Source organism: Piliocolobus tephrosceles, chromosome 16 (assembly GCF_002776525.5).
Source record: "Piliocolobus tephrosceles isolate RC106 chromosome 16, ASM277652v3, whole genome shotgun sequence".
NCBI lineage: Eukaryota > Metazoa > Chordata > Mammalia > Primates > Cercopithecidae > Piliocolobus > Piliocolobus tephrosceles.
Genome location: NC_045449.1, coordinates 48,082,630 through 48,108,230, shown reverse-complemented (window position 1 = coordinate 48,108,230; position 25,601 = coordinate 48,082,630). Strand labels below are relative to the sequence as shown.

Genomic DNA, 25,601 nt, shown 5'->3' with positions numbered 1-25,601 from the left:
ACTTTGGGAGGCCGAGACGGGAGGATCACGAGGTCAGGAGATCAAGACCATCCTGGCTAACACGGTGAAACCCCGTCTCTACTAAAAAATACAAAAAACTAGCTGGGCAAGGTGGCGGGCGCCTGTAGTCCCAGCTGCTGGGGAGGCTGAGGCAGGAGAATGGCATAAACCCGGGAGGCGGAGCTTACAGTGAGCTGAGATCCGGCCACTGCACTCCAGCCTGAGTGACAGAGCCAGACTCCATCTCAAAAAAAAAAAAAAAAAAATTAAAATGAGAACTTGACTGCCAGAGAAAAGTCTTTAATACATAAACTTACTTTTTTCAGCCCAATATCAGTCCGTCATCCATCTTTTGTATACTTTGCAAAAATCCATTTCCTACATTACTGTTATGCAAAAGGTTATCTTGAGTAGGGATTTAAGTGAAAAAACATGCAGAGCTTTTCTTCTTCATGTTTGACTATGTGCTAGTAGATAGCCATTAGCTTCTGGTGTTTCTAGATTTGCAAAATGCATATAGATCTCTTAGAAATCACATAAGTATCATGTTGTCATTTGCTGTTAACATTTTAAAATGTGAATCAAACATCATCTTCCCCTCATGCAAATTCTCATATGCAGCATAGCCTTTTTTCTTTGTGAATGGTATCTGTCTCTTCCTCAATGTGAAGGGTCCTAAGATATATAACTGCTTTTTTAGGGGTATGAAAATTTTACAGTTCTTATATATACACATATGTTTAATGAGAACAGTGTCTGATATACCAAGGATGTGCACTTGTCTTGTTTATTCATTATTTTCTCCTTTTTCCATTTTTCAGTACATGTACTAGCCTTAGCAAGTTCTGTTCCAAACTCAGGCACCTTGACTTGGCTTCCTGTACATCAGTAACAAACATGTCTCTAAAAGCTCTGAGGTAAATTTCTTATAATAAGCATGTCAGTAATCAGAAAAAATACATACTTTAAAAAGATAACTAATATAAAGTTGGAATTGAAGGCAACTCTGTTTTATGGATATATTCTGTAGTTCAGAATAGATATTTTGTTTTACCACTTGCCCAGATTAGAGTTATGGGACATACTAAAGTGAAATGACTAGAGGTAACTAGGATTTCTGAACTAGGGTAGTACAGTTTATACATAAACAATTAGATTTTTATGAAGTCTTATTTTCAAAAAGAAAATAAGGCCGGGCACGGAGGCTCATGTCTATAATCCCAGCACTTTGGGAGGCCGAGGCGGGCAGATCACGAGGTCAAGAGATTGAGACCATCCTGGCCAACATGGTGAAACCCCATCTCTACTAAAAATATAAACATTAGCTGGGTGTGGTGGCATGCGCCTGTAGTCCCAGCTACTCGGGAAGCAGAGGTTGCAGTAAGCTTAGATTGCACCATTGCACTCCAGTCTGGTGACAGAGTGAGACTCCGTCTCAAAAAAACAAAAAAAGGGCACGTGTTATTATAGCTGAGTGCTTAAAACACGTATCTGGAGCCAGATTATTAACCAGGTACTTTAAGCAAACATAACCTTTCTGAGCTTTTTCTTATCACCTCATAACATTTTAAGGTTTAACAAGGTATTAGGCGACACCATATAAAGTTTTGCTAGTATTTGACAGTTTTCATGTTATAAGAATGACAGCTACGTGTGGCTCAACCTAATGTATATAAAGTGCTTTAAAAAGGGTCCCTGAGGCCCTGGGCGTGGTGGCTCACACCTGTAATCCCAGCTCTTTGGGAGCCCAGGGTAGGAGGATCACTTGAGCTCAGGAGTTCTAGACCAGCCTGCGCAACATAGGGAAACCCTGTCTCTACTAAAAAAAAAAGAAAATTCGCCAGGCGTGGTGGCATAGCCCTGTAGTCCCAGCTGCTCAGAGTCTGAGACGGGAGGATCACTTGAGCCTGGCAGGTTGAGGCTGCAGTGAGCTGTAATTGTGCCACTGCACTCTAGGCTGGGCAACAGAACGAGACCTCATCTCAAGAAAAAAGAAATATAAATTTAGTTAATTAGAGTATAAATAATCTAAAATGTGGCTCCTTTTAGACCTTCTTTGTGAATATTGAACACGTACCTAAGACGGTTTGCTGTGTAGGCTAATAAACTTGATAATATAACAACTTTTATCATTTATAACATATTTTCACATAAATGATCTTTTTTATTTAAAAGCTTTGTGAAGTAGAGTGGATGGGCATTTTACAGCTAAGAAAATCTAGAAAGTTGTTGACTGCCAGGTACTGTAATGCAACCATGAGATGTAACTGAGTAAGATATTGCTGCCCTTAAGTTGTTCACAGTCAACTGTTACTGTGGAATAAATGCTATGATAGGAATGAGTACATCAGTTTTGGGAAAACATAGAGGTATGGGGCTAATCTTAGACTAAGAGAGGTTCAGACAGGCTTCCTAAAGTCACCTTCCTGAAGTTAAACTATTAATATTGGAGAATGAACTTGAACCGGGATATCATGGCTTTATCTTCTGGGACTTTTCGGCAGGCAGGAATATTTCAAACAATTTATGGAGTGTTTTCCGAAGAATATTATAGAAAACTTGGAATTCATCCATAATCCAAATATGAAGCTAAACTGTTAAGAGTAGATGGAATCAACGATGAAACTAGTATTTTGAAGGCAGAGATTGGACATAAGATATCCTAAATTCAGCCTACAAAAGCAGTACTCTAGAAACATCTCAAGGAGATACACAGGGCCTTTGTAATTTTTTAAAATAAAAGTTTAAAAGCCTTCATTACTACTTTGGTACTGTGAGTTGAATATCCCTATTTCAAAAATCCAAAATGCAACTGGGTGCTACTTGAGGGACTGAGGTGGGAGGATCACTTGAGCCATGGAGGTCACAGATAAAGTGAGCCCTGATGGCGCCACTGCACTCCAGCCTGGGTGACAGAGCGAGACCCTGTCTAAAAAAAAAAAAAAAAAAGAAAATTTCAAGTGCTTCCAAATCCCAAACTTTTTGAGTATCGATGTTACCCTCAAAAGAAATGCTCATTAGGGCACTTCAGATTTTCAGATATGGGATATTCAACTATGTAAGTATAATGCAAATACTGCAAAATTAGACATCTGAAACACTTCTGGTACCAAGCATTTAAGATAAGGGATACTCAACTGGTAATAGCATTCCTCGATGGAGAATCTGGTTTTGAATCTGAGCTCTTTATTAATTACTCTGTAAGCTAGAATAAATCACTTAATTTCCATTTTCTGTCTAGAGAGCTTTGAGATATGTGATAAGTACAAAAGGAATATAAATCTGAAAAACATTATAATGCTTTGTTGGTTAAGCTGGATTTTAGATAATCCTACTAATGATATAGTCCCATGTGAATACCACATTGATAAATCAGCTTTTTTTCTAAATATACATTAGGTAAATATGTTTTTTCTTATGGGAAAAAAATGGGAATGTTTCCATTCCTTTACTAAACAGCCAGTAAATTGAGACGTTGGTGTTTTTGGAATTGGATTTAGTGATATGTTTCTCTTATTTTGTTTTATCCTTAGTGAGGGATGTCCACTGTTGGAGCAGTTGAACATTTCCTGGTGTGACCAAGTAACCAAGGATGGCATTCAAGCACTAGTGAGGGGCTGTGGGGGTCTCAAGGCCTTATTCTTAAAAGGCTGCACACAGGTAATACTCCATGTAGGACTCGTGAAATTCAGAAGAATCATGAACGAATCATGAGTTCTTTATAGGCAACCCCAAAATGTTTGTCTGGAGGGGAAGGTTAGTTGTGTGTATTACTGACCAAAGACAAATGCTTACCAAAGATTAAAGTGTTTTTCTTAGGATAAAAGAATGAGAAGAATTAACATCCAACCAAAAATAAACTTGAGGAGGAGGGAGACAAGATGGAAAGATAAGATTATATTAAAGATACACCATGGTCAAGAAGAGTTTCGTGCAGTTTAATTTGTGCTGAGAAGAAAACTTGGCATGTCGTCACTGCCTGATACTTTGAACTAGATAGGCGAAGAAGGCAGTTTCCACTTGTTTTTTAACTACCAGTGTTTCTTAAATATGCCAAGGGCATAGCAGCCTGCATTTTATAATATTGATGCTTATTTCCTACCAGTCATATTACAAATCCAACATATTTTGTCATTAAAAATTTTACTATCTCAGTGTTTTATAGTGAAAAAAAGAATTGATTAGTTAGCCTCTGGAAAGAAATGAGTGGATTTAAATTGTGACTGACAAACTAAGGCTAGGCTCTACTTTATTTTCTTAATGGTTACTAAAACCATAACTTGGGATTCCATTAAAAATGCCCTGATTCTTTTATCATGATGAGAGGGGTTCCATTGTTCGAAAGAGAATTTCAGACGTATGACTGCCTTAAAACAACAACTTGAGCTTCTGGTTATTTATGGAATCCTGAAAAATACTGATTGGAATATATCATTCTAATCAGTTACTTACCATCTGTTCTCAGCACTGTAAGCATGGCAGCTATCTTCCAGTGGGAGATGGACACTGGATTCCTTTCTTGGCTGTTTTTCCTCAAAGTTTGTTTATGAAAAACTTTATAAGGGGTGTGTAGAAGTTTGAAAATTATTTTAGTTTCATGGGCCCTCAGCAAAATGCTGTCAGGTATATTTAATTTATCAGAAGTAAAACCCATAAAAACTAGGCAGTGTTAACTTCATCTTTGTTCTTGATGTGATGATAATGTGAATTTGAATGTGGTCAAAGCTGATTTTAAATCCTGAGAATCATAATAGAATTATACTTTTATGTGATCATAGCTTATTTTCTGGTTCATTGTTCCTTCAAAACTTGGTTGGCTGGGCCGGGCACGGTGGCTCAAGCCTGTAATCCCAGCACTTTGGGAGGCCGAGACGGGCAGATCACGAGGTCAGGAGATCGAGACCATCCTGGCGAACATGGTGAAACCCCGTCTCTACTAAAAAAAATACAAAAAACTAGCCGGGCGCGGTGGCGGGTGCCTGTAGTCCCAGCTACTCGGGAGGCTGAGGCAGGAGAATGGCTAAACCCGGGAGGCGGAGCATGCAGTGAGCTGAGATCCCACCACTGCACTCCAGCCTGGGCGACAGAGCGAGACTCCGTCTCAAAAAAAAAAAAAGACTTGGTTGGCTGTGTTAGAATGTATGAATGAATGTGTACATTCTTAAATCTTTCTCCTTTGAAACAATGTCAGTAATCATTTTTTTCTTACTTTTTAATCTAGCTAGAAGATGAAGCTCTCAAGTACATAGGTGCACACTGCCCTGAACTGGTGACTTTGAACTTGCAGACTTGCTTGGTAAACATCCCTTCTCACAACTCTTCTGTTTTAGTAATTCATTTCATTAAAACTATTTTAAGAGCTTCAGTCATCAGGACCAGTATTGTTTTTCTACCACAACCCTAGTGACAAAGTAAACACACAGATGACTCTTGACATGCTTAACAATATACTCATTCCTAGAGGCCTTGTCATAGATAAGATAGGAGGTAGCTAGCTTATGCAGAATTCTAGATGAGCTAACTGTAGCTCCACCCCTTTCTTACATACTTAAAAAAACTGTCTACTTTTAAAATGTAATAGATTCACAAATTTAGTATTTAAAATTGCAGTCAAGCTGGGCACGGTGGCTCATACCTGTAATCCTAGCACTTTGGGAGGGTGAAGCAGGCAGATTGCTTGAGTCCAGGAGTATGAGACCAGCCTAGGCAACATGGCAAAACCCTGTCTCTACAAAAGGTATAAAAATTAGCTGGGTTTGGCCGGGCGAGGTGGCGGGCACCTGTAGTCCCAGCTACTCCGGAGGCTGAGCCAGGAGAATGGCATAAACCCAGGAGGCGGAGCTTGCAGTGAGCTGAGATCCGGCCACTGCACTCCAGCCCGGGCGACAGAGCAAGACTCCGTCTCAAAAAAAAAAAAAAAAATTAGCTGGGTTTGGTGGTGTGCGCCTGTAGTCCCAGCTACTTGGGAGGCTGAGGTGGGAAGATCAATTGAACTTGGGATGTTGAGGTGCAATGAGCTGAAATCATGCCACAGCACTCCAGCTTGGGCAACAGAGTGAGACCTTGTCTCAAAAATATAAATAAGAAGACGAACAATATATACTCGTCAAATTATTTTCAATTGGCATCTATATTTTAGTGTTTTGACTTGTTCAAACTATCAGCTTTTTTGTGTCTACCCCAAAACCTCTGAATTTTACTCAGATAATTTGCTGAAACTATTCAGGCACCTAGAATGTTAACAGTACATCTTTATTTAATTTTATTATTTATTTATTTATTTTTTGAGGCAGAGTCTTACTCTGTCACCCAGGCTCGAGTGCAGTGATGAGATCTACACTCACTGCAGCTAACCTCCACCTCCTAGGCTCAAGCGATTCTCCTGCCTCAGCCTCCTTCATAGCTGGGATTACACGCCACACCCAGGTTTTTTTTTTTTTTTTTTTTGAGACAGTCTCACTCTGTCTAGAGTGCAGTGGTGACACTGCACTAAGCTCATTGCAACCTCTGCTATCTCTGCTCATTGCAACCTCTGCTGCCTGGGTTCAAGCAATTCTCCTACCTCCGCCTCCTGAGTATCTAGAATTACAAGTGTGTATCACCACGCCGGCTTTTTTTTTTTTTTTTTTTTTTGAGACCGAGTCTCACACTGTTGCTGGGGCTGGAGTGCAGAGGCGCCATCTTGCCTCACTGCAGCTACAGCTTCCCAGGTTCAAGCGATTCTCCTTGCCTCAGCCTCCCAAGTAACTGGGATTATAAGCGCCCGTTACCATGCCCGGCTGATTTTTTTTGTATTTTTAGTAGAGATGGGGTTTCGGTATGTTGGCCAGGCTGGTAATTTTTGTATTTTTAGTAGAGATGGGGTTTTGCCATGTTGACCAGGCTGGTCTTGAACTCCTGACCTCAGGTGATCTGCCTGCCTCAGCCTCCCAGAGTGCTGGGATTACAGGTATAAGCCACCACCCTGGCCATATTTTTGAGACAGAGTCCTGCTCTATGACGCAGGCTGGAATGCAGTGGTATGATTTTTACTCACCTTCACCTCCCGGGCTCAAGTGATTCTCCCACCTCAGCCTCCCTAGTAGTTGGAACTACAGACATGCACCACCACACTCAGCTAATTTTTGTATTTTTTTTGTAGAAATGGGGTTTCGCCATGTTAGCCAGGTTGGTCTCGAATTCCTGAGCTCAAGTAATCCACCTGGCTTAGCCTCCCAAAGTGCTGGGAATACAGGCGTGAGCCACATGCCTGGCCAACAGTACACCTTTAGCGTTTTTCTCTTGCCTTAAAAATTACAAATGTATTTGCCTTGGAGTGAGAGTTGCTCATGGCAAAGAAAAAAGTCATGAGTTCCTTTTTTTTTTTTTTTTTTTTTTTGGTGAAGTCTCACTGTCACTCAGGCTGGGATCATAGCTCACAGTGACCTCCAGCTACAGGGCTCAAGCAATCCTCCCACTTCAGCGTTCTGAATAGCTTGGTTTACAGGTGTGTGCCATCACACCTGGCTAAGTTTTTAATTTTTTGTAGAGATAGGGTCTCCCTATGTTGCCAGGCTGGTCTCAAACGTCTGGGCTCATGCAATCCGCCTGCCTCAGCCTCGCAAACTGCTCTTCCTTACAATTCTGATTACTATAGTTGCTGACTAAGAATTTGCCTGATTTCATTTTATTTATTTATTTAGAGACGGAGTCTCGCTCTGTTGCCCAGGCTGGAGTGCAGTTCACTGCAACCTCCAGGAGGTTCAAGCAATTCTCCTGCCCCACCTTCCCAAGTAGCTGGGATTACAGGGCATGCCACCATGCCTGGCTAATTTTAGTAGAGATGGAGTTTTGCCATGTTGGCCAGGCTGGTCTAGAACTCCTGACCTCAAGTGATCTGCTGGCTTTGGCCTCCCAAAGTGCTGGGATTACAGGTGTGAGCCATTGCATCCAGCCATGATTTCATATTTAAGACTGGAATGTGGCCAGGCACAGTGGCTCACGCCTGTAATCCCAACACTTTGGGAGGCCGAGACGGTGGATCGTTTGAGGTCAGGAGATCGAAACCAGCCTGGCCAACATAGTGAAACCCCATCTCCACTAAAAATACAAAAATTACCCGGGCGTAGTGGTGTGTGCCCGTAATCCCAGCTACTTGGGAGGCTGAGGCAGGAGAATCGCTTGAACCCAGGAGATGGAGGTTGCAGTGAGCCGAGATTGCACCATTGTACTCCAGCCTGGGTGACAGAGTCAGACTCCATCTCAAAAAAAAAAAAAAAAGACTGAAATGTTTACTCTCGAGAGATCAGCCACAATTATTGTAAACATGAAATCATCTTACACTGCCAAAGAAAAACTATTCCTGGAGAGCTTCGTGTGTGTGTGTGTGTGTGTGTGTGTGTACGCACACATGCGTGCATGCGTGCGCCTGTAATCCCAGCACTTTGGGAGGCTGAGGTGGGTGAATCACCTGAGGTCAGAGTTCAAGACCGACCTGGCCAACTTGGTAAAACCCCATCTCTACTAAAGATACAAAAACCATCCAAGTATGGTAGTGTGCGCCTGTAATCCCAGCTATTCAGGAGTCTGAGGCAGGAGACTCACTTGAACCTGGGAGGCGGAGGTTGCAGTGAGCCAAGATCACGCCACTGCATTCCAGCCTGGGCAGCAGAGCGAGACTCTGTCCCAAAAAAAAAAAAGCTGGGCGCAGTGGCTCACGCCTATAATCCCAGCCCTCTGGGAGGCCAAGGCGGGCGGATCACAAGGTCAGGAGATTGAGACCATCCTGGCTAACACAGTGAAACCCCGTCTCTACTAAAAAATACAAAAAGTTAGCCGGGCCTGGTGGTGGGCACCTGTAGTGCCAGCTAATTGGGAGGCTGAGGCAGGAGAATGGTGTGAACCCGGGAGGCAGAGCTTGCAGTGAGCCGAGATCATGCCACTGCACTCCAGCCTGGGCGACAGAGCGAGACTCCGTCTCAAAACAAAAACAAAAAACAAGTGTGAGTGTGTGTGTATGTATAAGCACACACATACATGTACACATATATTTACACACTATATACGTATACATTACATACACACATAGACATAAATATGTACATAACATTTGCAGTTGGTTAGAAAACAACCAGATATTATTTATGAAATATTTGTACCAGGGTGGCTCATGCTTGTAATCCCAGCACTTTGGGAGGCTGAGGTGGTCGGATCACAAGGTCAGGAGTTCGAGACCAGCCTGGCTAACATGGTGAAACCCTATCTCTACTAAAAATACAAAAATTAGCCGGGCGTGGTAGCACTTGCCTGTGCCCAGCTACTCAGGAGGCTGAGGCAGGAGAATCGCTTGAACCCTGGAGATGGAGGTTGTAGTTAGCCGAAACCACGCCACTGTACTCCAGCCTGGTGACAGAGCGAGACTCCCTCTCAAAAAATAAAAGAAGAAATATTTGTACTGGTTTGAAGATAGTCCCTCTAAATCATCATGGAAGAGATAAAATAATTTACAAAAATTTTTAAAGTATATATGTAACATCTTTGAATGTATATTCATTTTCATTTTAAATTAAAGCAAGATAACTTAGAATAATTTTTATTTTAATTTTTAATTGTTATATATATTTATAATTTTTTTATAATAGAGGTGGGGCTTAGCCATGTTGCCCAGGCTGTTCTGGAACTTCTGAGCTCAGGTGTAAGCCACCATCCATGCATGACCAATAATTAACTTTCTTTTTTTTTCTTTTGTTTTGAGAAGGAGTCTTGCTCTGTCGCCCAGGCTAGAGTGCAATGGCGCAATCTTGGCTCACTGCAACCTTAACCTCCCAGGTTAAAGTGATTCTCCTGCCTCAGCCTCCCAAGTAGCTGGGATTACAGGCATCTGCCACTGCACCTGGCTAATTTTTGTATTTTTAGTAGAGACCGGGTTTCACCATCTTGGCCAGGCTGGTCTCCAACTCCTGACCTCGTGATCCACCCGCCTCGGCCTCCCAAAGTGCTGGGATTACAGGCTTGAGCCACCATGCCTGGCCCCAATAACTAACTTCCCTCCCTCACTCCTTGCTTGCTTTCTTCTCTTCCTTCCCTTCCCGTCCCTTCCTTTTCTTTCTTCTTTCCTTTCTTTCTTTCTTTCTTTCCTTCCTTTCTTCCTTTCCCTTCATTTCCCTTCCCTTCTTTTCCCTTCCCTTCTTTTCCCTTCCCTTCCTTTCCCTTCCCTTCCTTTCCTTTCCCTTCCTTTCCCTTCCCTTCTTTCTCTTGCCCTTCCCCTTCCCTTTCCCCTTTCCTTCCCCTTCCCCTTCCCTTTTCCTTCCCTTTCCGTTGCCTCCCAGCATGCTTGTATTACATGTGTGAGCCACTGCACCCAGCCTAATAACTTGTAAAAAGTACAAAATTGTGTCTGAGTTAGATACAACTATTTTATCTCCATAAATTAGGATGTTCTTTATATTATAAAACTAAAACACAGAAGTAAATGGATGCTGTGACTGATACAAGATTGCAACTGTCATCCACAGTTTAATTTTTTTCACTAACTTATCGGTGTCAATTTGAACTTTTAGATATATTTATACTACTAAAATACTTACATCCTTATCTTTTTTCTAGGTTTTAAAATTATTTAATTGAGGCCAGGCACGGTGGCTCAAGCCTGTAATTCAAGTACTTTGGGAGGCTGAGGTGGGCGGATCACTTGAGGCCAGGAGTTCGAGACCAGCCTGGCCAACATGGCAAAACCCCGTCTCTACTAAAAATACAAAAAAAAATTGCTGGACATGGTGGTGTGCACTTGTAGTCCCAGCTCCTCGGGAGGCTGAGGTATGAGAATCGCTTGAACCTGGGAGGTGGAGGTTGCAGTGAGCCAAGATTGCGCCACTGCACTCCAGCCTGGGTGATAGAGTGAGACTCTATCTCCAAATAAATAAATAAATAAATAAATAAAATTATTTAATTGAACCTAAACTATGATGTACCCTATGCTGATCCCAGTTCCATTAGAATTCCATTTTAGCTTTTAACAGAATTATAGCTTCTTCCCTTTGCACCAAAGGTGAGCATAGATCCTCTTGCAGACTAAATCAGGAACTGGAAGGAAGAAACAACGTGTGTTCATTTTCTTTTAGGTCTGCTATCTGATGAATGTGTTGAGCATGTCTTGATTTCCTTTTTGGTGATTATTTTCACAGAGCTATCATTTTTCTTCTTCTGTTTTGCTAAGATACTAATATCTATGAATTTTTTTGCTCTTGTTTTTTTAGCAAATCACAGATGAAGGTCTCATTACTATATGCAGAGGGTGCCATAAGTTACAATCCCTTTGTGCCTCTGGCTGCTCCAACATCACAGATGCCATCCTGAATGCTCTAGGTCAGAACTGCCCACGGCTTAGGTAAACATTTCTTGTTTAGCTCAAAAAAATCGTAGAACAAAAGTTTCCTTCATCCATATTTCTTCCTTGGAACTTTGGAATTTTAAGGTAGACACTGCAGATGCTTTGAAATGTTAAGGTAGTTAAGCACCTTTTAGATGCCCACCTACTTGCTTTTTGTACCTCATTTGATTTCATGTAATTGGCGTGAACCAAGGGGTGACAATCCCCCCAATTCTACTACTTGCTATCCATACTAGAAAAAAAAATCAACGTTTTATTACTTGAGATAGAAAGAAAGGTATTCTCTCTTATTAATGCTTCAGCTCCAACTTCCTGTATGGTTCATTACATTGTTAGAATGGAAAAGCTCTCAACCGTGAAAATCAAAAGTTATGTTCTAGTCAGATCATGTTTTCCCATAGGTAGCATTCATTTCTTTCTTTCTTTCTTTTTTTGAGACAGAGTTTGGCTCTGTTGCCCAGGCTGGAGTGCAGTGGCATGATCTTGGCTCAGTGTAACCTCCTTCTCCCAGGTTCAAGCAATTTCTGTGCCTCAGCCTCCAGAGTAGCCAGGATTACAGGCATGCACTGTCATGCCTAGCTAATTTTTTTGGTATTTTTGGTAGAGACTGGGTTTTGCTGTGTTGACCAGGGTGGTCTCAAACTCCTGGCCTCAGATGATCTGCCCTCCCAAAGTTCTGGGATTACAGGCATGAGTCACTGTACCTGGCCATCTCTTGGAATTTTTTAAAAATAAATTGGTTTTTTTTTTGAGACAGAGTCTCGCTCTGTTGCCAGGCTGGAGTGCAGTGGCATGACCTCAGCTCACTGCAGACTCCGCCTTTTGGGTTCAAGTGATTGTCCTGCCTCAACCTCTCAAATAGCTGGGACTGCAGGTGCCCACCACCATGCCTGGCTAATTTTTTGTATTTTTAGTAGAGACAGGGTTTCACCACGTTGGCGAGGCTGGTCTCGAACTCCTGACCTCAAGTGATCCACATGCCTCAGCCTCCCAAAGTGCAGGGATTACAGGCGTGAGCCACTGTGCCCGGCCAGAAATTTTAAATTTTTTTTATACAGGTGAAGTCTTGGTATGTTGCCCAGGCTGGTCTTGAACTCCTGAGCTCAAGCCTCCTGCCTCAGCCTCCTGAAGTGCTGGGATTATAGGTGTGAGCCACAGTACCCTGCCGTCCATTTCTCATTGATTTTCGGTTGATAATTATTTCCTATACTTTAATTTTTTTCAGCTTCAGTAGTAAGAGTTTTATAAACAAACATGTTCATTGTTACCATTATACGAAGGTCACCCAACTTTTCACAGAAGAGAGCTACTTTTGATTCCCCAATCCTGTGGTTGGTATTTAGGTTGGAGTTTAACAGTTGCTTAATAAGAGGTGAATGGCTGCCAGCTCAACTTCCCTCTCTACTGGGCCTCTCTGGGAGCCTGTGGGAGAAAGCAGGAAGCTTTCACAAGTCTAGAATTTCATATTTGGGACAGACCTGTAATTAAGCAGCCGCTTTGTCACTTTTTTTTTTTTTTTTTTGAGTTGGAGTCTCACTCTGTTACCCAGGCTGGAGTTCAGTGGCAAGATCTTGGCCCACTGCAACCTCCGCCTCCAGGATTCAAGCGATTCTCCTGCCTCAGCCTCCTGAGTAGCTGGGACTACAGGCGCGTGCCTCCACACCTGGCTAATATTTGTATTTTTAATAGAGATGGGGGTTTCACCATGTTGACCAGGCTGGTCTCGAACTCCTGACCTCAGGTGATCCATCTGCCTTGGCCTCCCAAAGTGTTGGGATTATAGGCATGAGCCACCATGTCCAGCCTGTCACATTTTTTTTTTCTTTTTTTTTTTTTTAATTTATTTTTCTCAGCCTGTCACATTTTTTTAAAGCAATTTAAATCTAAGTGAATCTACTTCTAAAACAGGAAAGAAAATAATTCATTTCAGCAAGTGATTAACTGAAATAGAGTAGGTCCATTTCCTTTGTTTTCTAGGAGCAGGCTGCCTTCTGGGGGTAAGCAGTATGCCATGAAGAAGGCTTTTAATGCATTTCATGCATTTTGGCATTAACTACAAGCTTCAGTTATATTCTTCTGTGTTCATTGATTGCATTATCCTGAAATGTGATATTTACAGGACCACTTTATGATGACTCCATGAAAATGAATGGCAAGATCTGTATACAGACTTGCTTAGTTATTAATGGCATTCTATATTATAAAGTCCTTAGAGAATAGGAGATTGTTTTTGTAAATCTTACTGTTTTAATAAACTCAGTTTTCAGGGACTAAGAGCTTGACTTTCACTGTGTGTGTGTGTGTGTTGTGTTTTTTTTTTTTTTTTTTAAACAGAATATTGGAAGTGGCAAGATGTTCTCAATTAACAGATGTGGGCTTTACCACTCTAGCCAGGGTAAGTATTTTCTTTTGGTTCCATAGGTTTGTTTCCATAGGTTTTGTTAGGACTTTTTATTTTAGAAGAACAAGCAGCAAGGGAAATGTGAAATGTTAGCAGAGTTGGGTGTGTGAGACAGGGTTTCATGCTATAGCTACAGACCTACTGATACCAGAAAGAATACAAACTGCTCTAGAAATGCACACATGCATGGGAGAATATTAAACTCCTTCATGATACTTTAAAAAAATTTTTTTTTTAATTTTTTGAGATGGGCTCTCATTCTGTCACCCAGGCTGGAGTGCAGTGACACGATCTCGGCTCACTGCAACCTCCACCTCCCGGGTTCAAACATTTCTCCTGCCTCAGCCTCCTGAGTAGCTGGGATTACAGGCATGCACCACCACATCCAGCTAATTTTTGTATTGAGCCACTGCACCCATCCATGAGACTTGATTCTCCACAATTTCATAACATAATACTATTAAGCAGGTGCTTCTTGGTACTTTGTGAAAAAACTTCTTGGTTATTTGGTATATGACTAGTGAGTGAAAGTAATATTGAAAGAAACTACATGTCTGGTTTTAAATGGAAAGGTTTTAGTAGATTTTCTGTATTCTCCTGAATATTTTAATACTTGGATGGGTTTACAAATTGCTATATGGTAGTATTTAAAATTGTACTGACTTTGACCGGTCATATGGGACAAGGGGATGGTTGTTTGCTTTTAGGCAGATTGATAGAATACTAATTAGGTGGGGGCCAGCACATGGCATGACTGAAGGAGGACATAGCTTGGGTGCAGTGGCTCACGCCTGTAATCCCAAAATTTTGGAAGGTCAAGGCAAGCAGATCGCTTGAGCCCAGTTTGAGCCCAGCCTGGGCAACACAGCGAAATTTCATCTCTATAAGAAATACAAAAGTCTGGGTGCAGTGGCTCACACCTGTAACCGCAGCACTTTGGGAGGCCAAGGCGGGTGGATCACCTGAGGTCAGGAGTTCGAGACCAGCCCAACCAACATGGAGAAACCCTGACTTTACTAAAAATACAAAATTAGCCAGGGATGGTGGCGCATGCCTGTAATCCCAGCTACTCGGGAGGCTGAGGCAGGAGAATCGCTTGAATCCGGGAGGCGGACATTGTAGCGAGCCGAGATCATGCCATTGCACTCCGGCCTGGGCAACGAGCGAAACTCTGTCTCAAAAAAAAAAAAAAAGAAAAAGAAATACAAAAATCAGCCAGATGTGGTGGCACATTCCTATAGTCCCAGCTACTTGGGAGGCTGAGGTGGGAGAATCACCTGAACCCAGGGAGTCAGAGGCTGCAGTGAGCCATGATCACACCCACTGCACTCCAGCCTGGGTGACAGAGTGGGACCTTGTCTCAAAAGAAAGAAAAAAAAATGAGCATCACACTAGCTCTGAAACACCAAAGAATTTATCAGTGTATTTAATATTACCTCTTAGTTTTCTGGCCTTAAACGTTTCTCATGTTTTAAATGTTTGTACTGTAATGTTTGGTTTTGTACTTTGTAGAATTGCCATGAACTTGAAAAGATGGACCTGGAAGAGTGTGTTCAGGTAAGATTATAGATTTTAATTCAGAAATACGTTAGACACTTAAGATAATACACAACATCAGAATGTCCAATTCCCTACCCTAGTGTAGGATACTGTAGTGCCTGACAGCATTGCAGATTCTTCATTAAATAAGGTATCTTCCAGGCAGAGGTGCTCATGGTACGTGTTACAGAACTGTGGAAATATATGTCATCAATCAGGTTGCCATTAGGGAGAAAGGAGGCCCAAGCATTCAGACCGTAAAGCTGTTAAAAATATTTCCTTAGACCTGTAGAGTTATGATACTAGGAAATAATTAAAGCCCCATCACATTGATCTATATAGCACTGCCTTTCTTTAGCTTTGCTGTATCCTAGATCCCTGGCATCATTAGCCCTGGAGACCTAACTCTACATGGAACTCTGCCTTTAAGCCAAACTGATCTCCTGATTAACAGTTTCTATTTTTTAATTATTATTATTATTATTTTTTGAGATGGAGTTTCACTCTTGTTGACCGGGCTGGAGTGCAATGGCACAATCTCAGCTCACTGCAGTCTCCACCTCCCAGATTCAAGCAATTCTCCTGCCTCAGCCTCCCAGGTAGCTGGGATTACAGGCATGTGCCCCCACGCCCGGCTAATTTTTTGTATTCTTAGTAGAGACGGGATTTGACTATGTTGGCTGGACTGGTTTCGAACTCCTGACCTCAGGTGATCCACTTGCCGCGGCCTCCCAGAGTGCTGGGATTACAGGCGTGAGCCACATTAACACAATTTTAAGAACTTTGAGATTATTAATTGACCAAGGAAAAACTTCCAAGATGGGACTCCACAAAAGAAAGAGCAATTAATTTTTTAATGATAAAAATAAAGGGGGATATGTCAGTAACCGTAAAAGCCACTTTCTTTCTTTTTTTTTTTTTTTTTTTTTTGAGACGGAGTCTCGCTCTGTCACCTCAGCTGGAGTACAGTGGCGCTATCTCAGCTCACTGCCAGCTCCGCCTCCCGGGTTCATGCCATTCTCCTGCCTCAGCCTCCCGAGTAGCTGGGACTACAGGCGCCCGCCACCACATCTGGCTAATTTTTCACATTTTTAGTAGAGACGGGATTTCACCATGTTAGCCAGGATGGTCTCGATCTCCTGACCTTGCGATCCGCGCGCCTCGGCCTCCCAAAGTGCTGGGATTACAGGCATGAGCCACCATGCCCGGCCGTAAAAGCCACTTTCTAAAAAATTACTTGTTTTATAGGCACTACTTAACAGCTATTAGTTCTTACTAAACTAAAACTTGTTCACATCCGTTTATCTTATACATGCCTGAGTGTCCTCTATGTCCTTCCAGTGTTATTCCTTCTGAACGGACATGCCTGCCTGCTTGCCCACCCCTTTTCTCTACCATTTTTTAGCCCCTGTGAAGCTATGTGTACTAGAAAATAATAAACTCAGAGTTGGAGAAGAATTTGAAAAGAAGTGCTGATTTACTTTCAGTCCTAACATAACCATGAAAACTGTTCTTCCTACCTGAATGTTCATAGTTAACCCAGATTCCAGCAGTGCCTGGCTGCCACCCTTGGGAAAATAACCTGTTATCAATACTGAGTAGTGGCATGCTTTATTAAAAATTTTAGAATGTTCCCACATTAATTTTTTTCATAGAGTACTATCTTCTGATTCCTTACTCTGATGATTCTAAGGAGGTAGAACAAAGTCCAGCAAGTCGACGTTCTGGGGGACAGATTTTTTTAGAGACAGGGTCTTGCTGTTATCGCTCAGACTTTTTTTTTTCTTGCTGTTATCGCTCAGACTGTTTTGTTTTGTTTTGTTTTGTTTTTTGCAGTGTGGGGTGGGGAGGACAGAGTCTCACTCTGTCGCCCAGGCTGGAGTGCAGTGGCTCAGTCTTAGCTCACTGCAACCTCCACTTCCCCAGGTTCAAGCAATTCTCCCGCCTCAGCCTCCCAAGTAGCTGGGATTATAGGTGCCCGCCACCACGCCCAGCTAGTTTTTGTATTTTAGTAGAGACAGGGTTTCAACATGTTGTCCAGGCTGGTCTCAAACTCCTGACCTCGGGTGATCCACCGGCCTCAGCCTCCCAAAGTGCTGGGATTATAAGCGTGAACTACCATGTCTGGCCCTGCTCAGACTGGTCTTGAACTTCTAACCTCAAGCAGTCCTCCTGCCTCAGCCTCCCTAGCAGTTGGGACTATAGGCACAAGCCACCACAACTAGCTACTAAGGGGACAGATTTTGATTCATTTAAAAAATAAAACAGATTTTGAATAGAGCTGTCTAAAGATGAAGACTAGAGATGACTAGATGTGTTCAAATGTAGCCTGAGTGGATTCTCATAGAACAGGTTCAGGTAGCCGATGGGATTTAAACCGAAAGATTCTGTTATTTGATGATTGATTATTAAAATGTCTGGACTAGAAATGTAGTCAAGAATGAGTTATGGGGGCTGGGCATGGTGGGTCACTCCTGTAATCCCAGCACGTTGGGAGGCCTAGGCGGGTGTATTACCTGAGGCCAGGAGTTCGAGACCAGCCTGGCCAATGTGGCAAACCCCCATCTCTACTAAAAATACGCCGGGCACGGTAGCTCACGCCTGTAGTCCTAGCACTTTGGGAGGCCGAAGTAGGTGGATCACCTGAAGTCAGGAGTTCAAGATCAGCCTGGCCAACATGGTGAAACCCCGTCTCTACTAAAAATTCAAAAATTAGCTGGGCATGGTAGCACATGCCTGTAATCCCAGCTACTTGGGAGGCTGAGGCAGGAGAATCGCTTGAACCCAGGAGGCGGAGGTTGCAGTAAGCGGAGATCGTGCCACTACACTCCAGCCTGGACAACAGAGCGAGACTCCATCTCAAAAAATTAAAAAGAACTAGCCTGTGATCTCAGCCACTTGGGAGACTGAGGCACAAGAATCACTTGAACCCGGGAGGTGGAGGTTGCAGTGAGCCAAGATCATGCCACTGTACTCCAGCCTGGGCGACAGAGACTGTCTCAAAAAAAAAAAGAGGTAGGGGCTGTGATCTCAACACTTTGTGAGGCACGGCAGGAGGATTGCTTGAGCCCAAAAGTTGAAGACCAGTCTGGGTAACATAACAAGACCCTGTTTCTGCCCAAGAAAAAGTTTTAAATGTCTTGGGCATGGTGGTGCGCGTCTGTAGTCCCAGCCATTCAGGAGGCTGAAGCCAGAAGATAGTTTGAGCCTGGGAGGTTGAGGCTGCAGTGAGCTGTGATTGCACATGGTGGCCTGCAGAGCTTCGGGAGGTTGAGGTGGGAGGATTGCTTGAGCTCAGGAATTCAAGAGCAGCCTGGGCAACATAGGGAAACCCTGTCTCTACAAAAAATATATATATATATAATTTAAAAAATTAGGCCTGGAGGCTTGTACCTGTTGGCCCAGCTACTCAGGGGGCTGAGGTGGGAAGATTGTTTGAGGCCAGGAGTTTTAGGCTGCAGTGAGCTATAGTTGCACCACTGCACTCTAGCTTGGGCAACAGAGCAAGACTAAAAGAAAAAACAAGAATCAGTTATGACTCAGGATTGTATTTGGATAATACCTAAAATCAACATGTGTATATCTTTCAGATAACAGATAGCACATTAATCCAACTTTCTATACACTGTCCTCGACTTCAAGTATTGGTGAGTTTGACTTTGAAAATTTTATGTGTTTACTGGGTTTAATCAAAAGCCAGTGCTACAGTACAAGAACCCGGCTCTTAGTGTCTGGCTACCATTTTAGGAAAGGATGCTTCTCCAAATTGCCAGCTTACTGAGAACCAAAGGAGTACCTGAGTGAAGTAGGAAACAGATAAGAACTGAAAAAGTTGAATGCTTTCTCTATCAATGCTTGAAGACTGAAAACTGCCTTGGAACCTATGAGTTCTCTTTTGCAGATAACTTATACTCCAACCTGAATGATGTTTAAATTCTAGAGATCCAGGGGATGAGATGGCTCAAAATACAATTTGCTTCACCTTAAGATCAAATGTTACTGGTCTTAATGTTATTGTTCTTAAGAACCAATCAAAGCTTTACTAAGGGGAGTTCTGCTCCTACTTTCAGTGACACTAGAGGAAGGCATTCTGGGTGACTGTTCTATATCCAGGCTCATTTTTGGTGTTTGGTGGCACAGTACTATCCAAGATTGGGTCAAGATTTCTGAGTTTCCCAGGATCGGGGATTTAATAAATATTGATGAAGAGATGATGTGATGAGATGATCACACCTGACAGCTGTAAAAATCTTCAGCTAATTAATTGTTGGGCCATGTTTCTGAACCAGATATTCAATATTTAGTTCAAATTCCAGAAAACAGTGTGCATGAAAAGCTTGATTCCCATTTATCCCTGTAGAGAAGAAAAGTGTTAATTTGCAGAAGGGGTAATTTTTAAGGCTGTCTTAGTTTGTTTATAAACTAGTTCATAGTCATTACAAGAATTTATAAAATATATTTAGAATCACACACCAAAATATCAATCACTGATTGCCAAAAGCATGACCCCACTATCTCCAGTTTTTTTAATTTTACCACTTGGATCTAGTGCCAGCTCCATATTCATCAAAATCAAACCAAAATGTTTCCTTTCCAATTTACACAAGCCTCTGGCTAGAGGAATGCCAGAAGATATTTCAACATCCTTCCTTGCTCTGTTTGGCTGCAGAGTCTGTCTCACTGTGAGCTGATCACAGATGATGGAATTCGTCACCTGGGGAATGGGGCCTGCGCCCATGACCAGCTGGAGGTGATTGAGCTGGACAACTGCCCACTAATCACAGATGCATCCCTGGAGCACTTGAAGAGCTGTCACAGCCTTGAGCGGATAGAACTGTATGACTGCCAGCAAATCACACGGGCTGGAATCAAGAGACTCAGGGTAAAAATGGCTGCATAACTCTCCAGCTCTAGTGTTTTCAGCACTTTCTTCTCTTTTCTTTTTTTCTTTTTTCAAATTTAGGTTCCTATGATTTTTATATTTACTTGAACATTTAACAAGGGGGAAAAAACAAGTGCAAACCTAAGGACAGATAGTTTTTCCCTCTGGCTCCAGAGATGGAAATTTAGGAGGAAAAGACCCACTGAAGAGAAGAAAAGTAGGTCTCCTCCCAGCAGAGTCTCTCTAATAATGTCTAGGGATTAATAACATTCCCAGATTGAAGAAAGAAAAAAAAAAGCACGTGCCACATTTTTGTTCTGAAGGAAAGAAAGGAATAACAGAGAAAGTGGTTAAATGGGATTTAAGAATTTAATTTGTAATTGTGTTTCACATTAAGCCCTTTTCCTGGGATTCATATTTTTTAAGACAACAAGTAAAGTAGACATAGATTTTTACCTTTTCTGTCTTTCTTTTAAGAGATGGGATCTCACTCTGTTGCCCATACAGGAGTGCAGTGGCACCTTCTTGGCACACTACAGCCTCAAACTCCTGGGCTTAAATGATCCTCCCACCTCAGGCTGCCCAGTAGCTAGGACTACAGGCACACACCACCACACCTAGCTAATTTAATGAAAAACTTGTGGGTTTTTTTTCATTTTTTAAGACAGGGTCCTCTGTCACCCGGGCTCGATCTTGATTCACTGCAACCTCTGTCTCCCAGCCTCAAGCCATCCTGCCACCCCAGCCTCCCAACAGCTTGAGACTACAGGCGCGTGCCATCACGCCAGCCTGATTTTTTGTATTTTTGGTAGAGACAGCATTTTACTATGTTGACCAGGCTGGTTTCAAACTCCTGAGCTCAAGCAATCTGCCTGCCTTGGCCTTCCAAAGTACTGGGATTATAGGTGTGAGCCACCATGCCCACCCTTAAAAAACTATTTTGTAGAGACAAGATCTTACTATGTCTGTTTCCCAGGCTGGTCTCAAATTCCTGGCCTCAAACGATCCTCCCACCTCAGCCTCCCAAAGTTCTCAGATTACAGGTGTGAGTCACTGTGCCGGGCCGAGATTTTTACCTTTGCTTTTGGCCCTATCCACCATAATAGAGAGACCCAGGTATAGCCAAATAACTAGAAAAAGAAGTTTTTTGTTTTTCGGGTTTTTTTTGAGACGGAGTTTCACTCTGTCGCCCATGCTGGAGTGCAGTGTCGCGATCTCGGCTCACTGCCTGCTCCACCTCCCGGGTTCGCGCCATTCTCCTGCCTCAGCCTCCCAAGTAGCTGGGACTACAGGCACCTGCCACCACGCCCTGCTACTTGTGCTGGGATTACAGGCGTGAGCCACCACACCCAGCCGAAAAAGAAGTTTTAAAAAGCTGGATGAATCTGTGTGTTAGATTGTTCTGCTCAGCAGATGTTTATTGGAATATCTGCTTCACACCTGCTGTAGGAAAGACAGTGTGCTTATTCAGGCCCTTAATACCAACCTCTAGGCCAGTCACGGTGGCTCACACCTATAATCCCAGCACTTTAGGAAGCTGAGGCAGGAGGATCACCTGAGGTCAGGAGTTAGAGACTAGCCTGGTCAACATGGCAAGACCCCATCTCTACTAAAAATACAAAAATTAGCTGAGCTTGGTGGCAGGTGCCTGTAATCCCAGCTGCTTAGGAGGCTGAGGCAGGAGAATCGCTTGAACCAGGAGGCGGAGGTTGCAGTGAGCCGAGATCGCACCATTGCACTCCAGCCTGGTCAACAAGATGAAACTCCATCTCAAAAAAAAAATACCAACCTCTAAAAAAATGCATGTTGGCCATATGGCCTTGAGCAAATAAAAGAGTACCAAACCTTGAGTTCCAAGTGACCTCAGTTCCTCTTCCCCTCTTCAGACATAGAGGACTGTGAGCATAATTGCACTAGGGGAGGCCTTACAACCATTTTTTTTCTTCACCAAAGAGAGCAAGAGCCACAGGTCAACTAGAGCCTCTTACATGCCTACTTGTATTAGGGTTCCTAGACTGCCTGGCTGTCAGGAACCTCTTCCATCTCCCAATCCTCGGGAAGACCACTTGAGGTCAGGAGTTCGAGACCAGCCTGGCCAACATGGTAAAACCCCGTCTCTACTAAAAATACAAAAATTAGCCTGGCGTGGCGGTGTGTACCTGTAATCCCAGCTACTCAGAGGCTGAGGCAGGAGAATCGCTTGAGCCTGGGATGTGGAGGTTTCAGTGAGCCAAGATCGCACCACTGCACTCCAGCCTGGCTGGGCAATAGAGTGAGACTCTGTCTCAAAAAAAAAAAACAAAAACACAAACAAAAACTCAATGTAGCTTCTTTCAGCTGTGAAAATCCAACTGGAAATCCTTTTTTGGAGAAGATAAGAAATTAATATGATGTCTTTCCTCATTTTTTTTTTTTTTTTTTAAGACAGAGTCTTGCTTTGTTACCCAGGCTGGAGCACAGTGGCATGATCTCCGCTCACTGCAAGCTTCGCCTCCCGGGTTCATGCCATTCTCCTGCCTCAGCCTTCTGAGTGGCTGGGACTACAGGCACCAGCCACCACGCCTGGCTAATTTTTTTGTATTTTTAGTAGGGACAGGGTTTCACCATGTTAGCCTGGATGGTCTTGATCTCCTGACCTCGTGATCCACCCACCTCAGCTTCCCAAAGTGCTGGGATTACAGGCATGAGCCACCACGCCCGGCCCTCAGTTTTATTATTACACAAACAGGTACCAAAGTTATATGAGTTGTTCTGGTCATTTAGAACAACCTAGGATGGAACAAAGTAGAACCCAGGCCCTCTAACATCCTGACCAGTGCTCAGCCTTTGCCCTGGTTTCATGTGCATTGAGCCCCTCGGTAGTTTTTCTGAGAAGCAACATTGCTCTTTCTGTTTAAGCCCTCTCTCTTAAACGTTTAATGTTTCTGTCTTGTTTCAGACCCATTTACCCAATATTAAAGTCCACGCCTACTTCGCACCTGTCACTCCACCCCCATCAGTAGGGGGCAGCAGACAGCGCTTCTGCAGATGCTGCATCATCCTATGACAATGGAGGTGGTCAACCTTGGCGAACTGAGTATTTAATGACACTTCTAGAGCTACCGTGGAGTCTCTCCAGTGGAAGCGACCCCAGTGTTCTGGGCAAGGGTTACAAAGTGAGGGAGGGCAGTGCCCAGATCCCCAGAGCCACACATACATATACATACACAACCTTACCCCTATCCACTCTAGCTTTGTGACCATGGGACTAAAGTTTGTGATGGCTTTATCAAGTAGATTGGTAAAATTTAACCATTCCTTTTGAGGTGCCCAGAAGAAAATCATAGGCCAAGATAGAGGGAGGGGCATTTCAGCAAACCCAGCATTAATGCTACTGTGGTTTTTAAATTTATGTCTGGGGGTTTCTTTGGGGATTTTGGAACAGCATCTGCTGTCCTCCGGGGTCAAGAAAAGCATGGAAAGACAATATATAATGTACCCAGGGACCAGAAAGAAAATTTCTTCACATCTTAGAAATGATAGACATTCATTGTGACTACAGAGCTTCTATGCTTCCTTGTTTCCATACCAACATGCTGAGCATGCTCACAAAGAAGGCTCATCCATTCCTCCTGTGTTTTAGTATTTGGCCCAGAGGTTTCCTAAATGGTTGCGTTGAAATCACTGTGGTCCAAATGTAATTCTTACACACTCAAATTGTCACTGTCTGTAGCACACTTGTGCACCTGTCTTCCGTTCTCTGTTGCTCCCCCCGCCACACACTCTTGCTCAGTCTGTCACCTGTTCAGTCTGCTTACTCACTCAATTGTTACCCTTTTGCTGTTGTCGTGTTTACAGTTTGCATTTTGAATGATTAGTTGGGATTACCAAACATTTTTTAAAAATATATTATCAATAAATATTTTTTTAATTCTAAATTTTACCATTAGGGGACCCTGCCTGAATCTTTGCCAATCTGAAAGGAAACTATAATGAAAGCAAGAAAAGTTATGAGAAGAAATTGACTATTTTGATGAAAACAGATGCTGCCTTTTCGTTTCTATTTTATCTTCCGACATATGATAATTCGCATGGTATCCCCAGTATTCCTCCTATACATTTTTCCTTCTGTCAGACTCCACCAACTTTAAAGAAAGAGATGTGTTATTAGGAAAGAGTGGAAATGATAAATCACAAAACAGAGCCTGAAAGTCCCCACTACCCAACTTCATACATTAATGATTAATGTTGTTATATATTTACTGAAATCTAGGAGTGATCAGTGGCATCTCTGACCTATGAGGCTGTTTTAACAGGAATGCCACTAGAGGAGCTGTCTGTTTCTCTCTTTTCCCCCATTTCTGCTTTTCAGGGATACAAGAATGGCTCTATAACAGCTGGTCAATTGTATGTCAGTGTTAATGGATTCATATCTAGTGTTGGCACCCCAAAGGGCCAGAACTTTCCCATAACCTGTCAGTCATCTCTCTTTTCTGCCTCAGTCTTTTTTTTTTTTTTTTTTTGAGACGGGTTCTCACTCTTGCCCAGAATGGAGTGCAGTGGCGCAATCTCAGCTCTCTGCAACCTCCACCTCCCAGGCTCAAGCGATTCTCCTGCCTCAGCCTCCTGAGTAGCTGGTATTACAGGCACGTGCCACTACTGCCTGGCTAATTTTTATATTTTTAGTAGAGATAGGGTTTCACATGTTGGCCAGCCTGGTCTTGAACTCCTGACCTCAAATGATCCACCTGCCTCAGCCTCACAAAGCGCTGGGACTACAGGCGTGAGACACCATGCCCAGCCCTGCTCCAGACTTCTGAATGAAGTATGAATGTAGCCAGATGAAGCATTGAGGCAGCTGAAAGAGAACACTGAGAGGAAGTAGTAGGGGATTTAGTGTCTCTGCTCAGCCTGGGCACTAGAACTGAGGGAGGAATTTAGTGTCCAGGACTCAGAGTCCAAGAAGCAGCACCCTCTGTCCCCCTAAAAAGTCAGACGATGAAGTAAAATGAGTTTTTAAAGCATGAGAAGTAAATTTCTAAACCCCAAGATTAGAAACCCAGTGCGATTTTTAGTAGGGTGATTTTGAGGGGGGGGGTCCTTTAAGACATTAATGTGTAGTCCATCATAATATTAATCATCTATGTGATCCAGACTATTAAAAGACTTGTTTTATTTATTTTATTTATTTATTTTATTTTATTTTTTAGAGATGGGGTCTTGCTATCTTGCCCAGCCTGGAATCAAACTCCTGGGCTCAAGCCTTCCTCCCACCTCAGCCTCCCAAGTAGCTGGGACTACAGGTGTGTGCCGCTGTACCCAGCTTAAGAGGCTTGTTTTAATGCTGCAGTTGCTGATTGTACCAGCATATATAAGAATAAAGTCTGATTTATCCACTGATTTAGAAGGCAATTGGATGAAAGGATATTAGA

General features: G+C 42.9%; 1 protein-coding gene across 5 annotated transcripts in view; it reads left to right on the top strand.

Moving 5' to 3' along the window:
• Window positions 1-24,112, top strand: part of FBXL20 (F-box and leucine rich repeat protein 20) — a 157,134-nt gene extending 133,022 nt beyond the window's left edge. For 3 of the 5 annotated variants that reach the window (XM_023204273.2, XM_023204274.1, XM_023204275.2), the window contains exons 7-15: window positions 822-917; window positions 3,534-3,660; window positions 5,222-5,296; window positions 11,235-11,365; window positions 13,703-13,763; window positions 15,282-15,326; window positions 18,899-18,955; window positions 19,978-20,190; window positions 23,129-24,112. In XM_023204273.2, the coding sequence (XP_023060041.1) occupies window positions 822-917; window positions 3,534-3,660; window positions 5,222-5,296; window positions 11,235-11,365; window positions 13,703-13,763; window positions 15,282-15,326; window positions 18,899-18,955; window positions 19,978-20,190; window positions 23,129-23,236 (913 nt within the window). In that variant the 3' untranslated portion in view covers window positions 23,237-24,112. The remainder of the gene's footprint in view (window positions 1-821; window positions 918-3,533; window positions 3,661-5,221; window positions 5,297-11,234; window positions 11,366-13,702; window positions 13,764-15,281; window positions 15,327-18,898; window positions 18,956-19,977; window positions 20,191-23,128) is intronic. The other 2 variants (XM_023204276.2, XM_023204277.1) reach the window with 1 other exon arrangement.
• The last annotated feature ends 1,489 nt before the right edge of the window (window positions 24,113-25,601 follow it).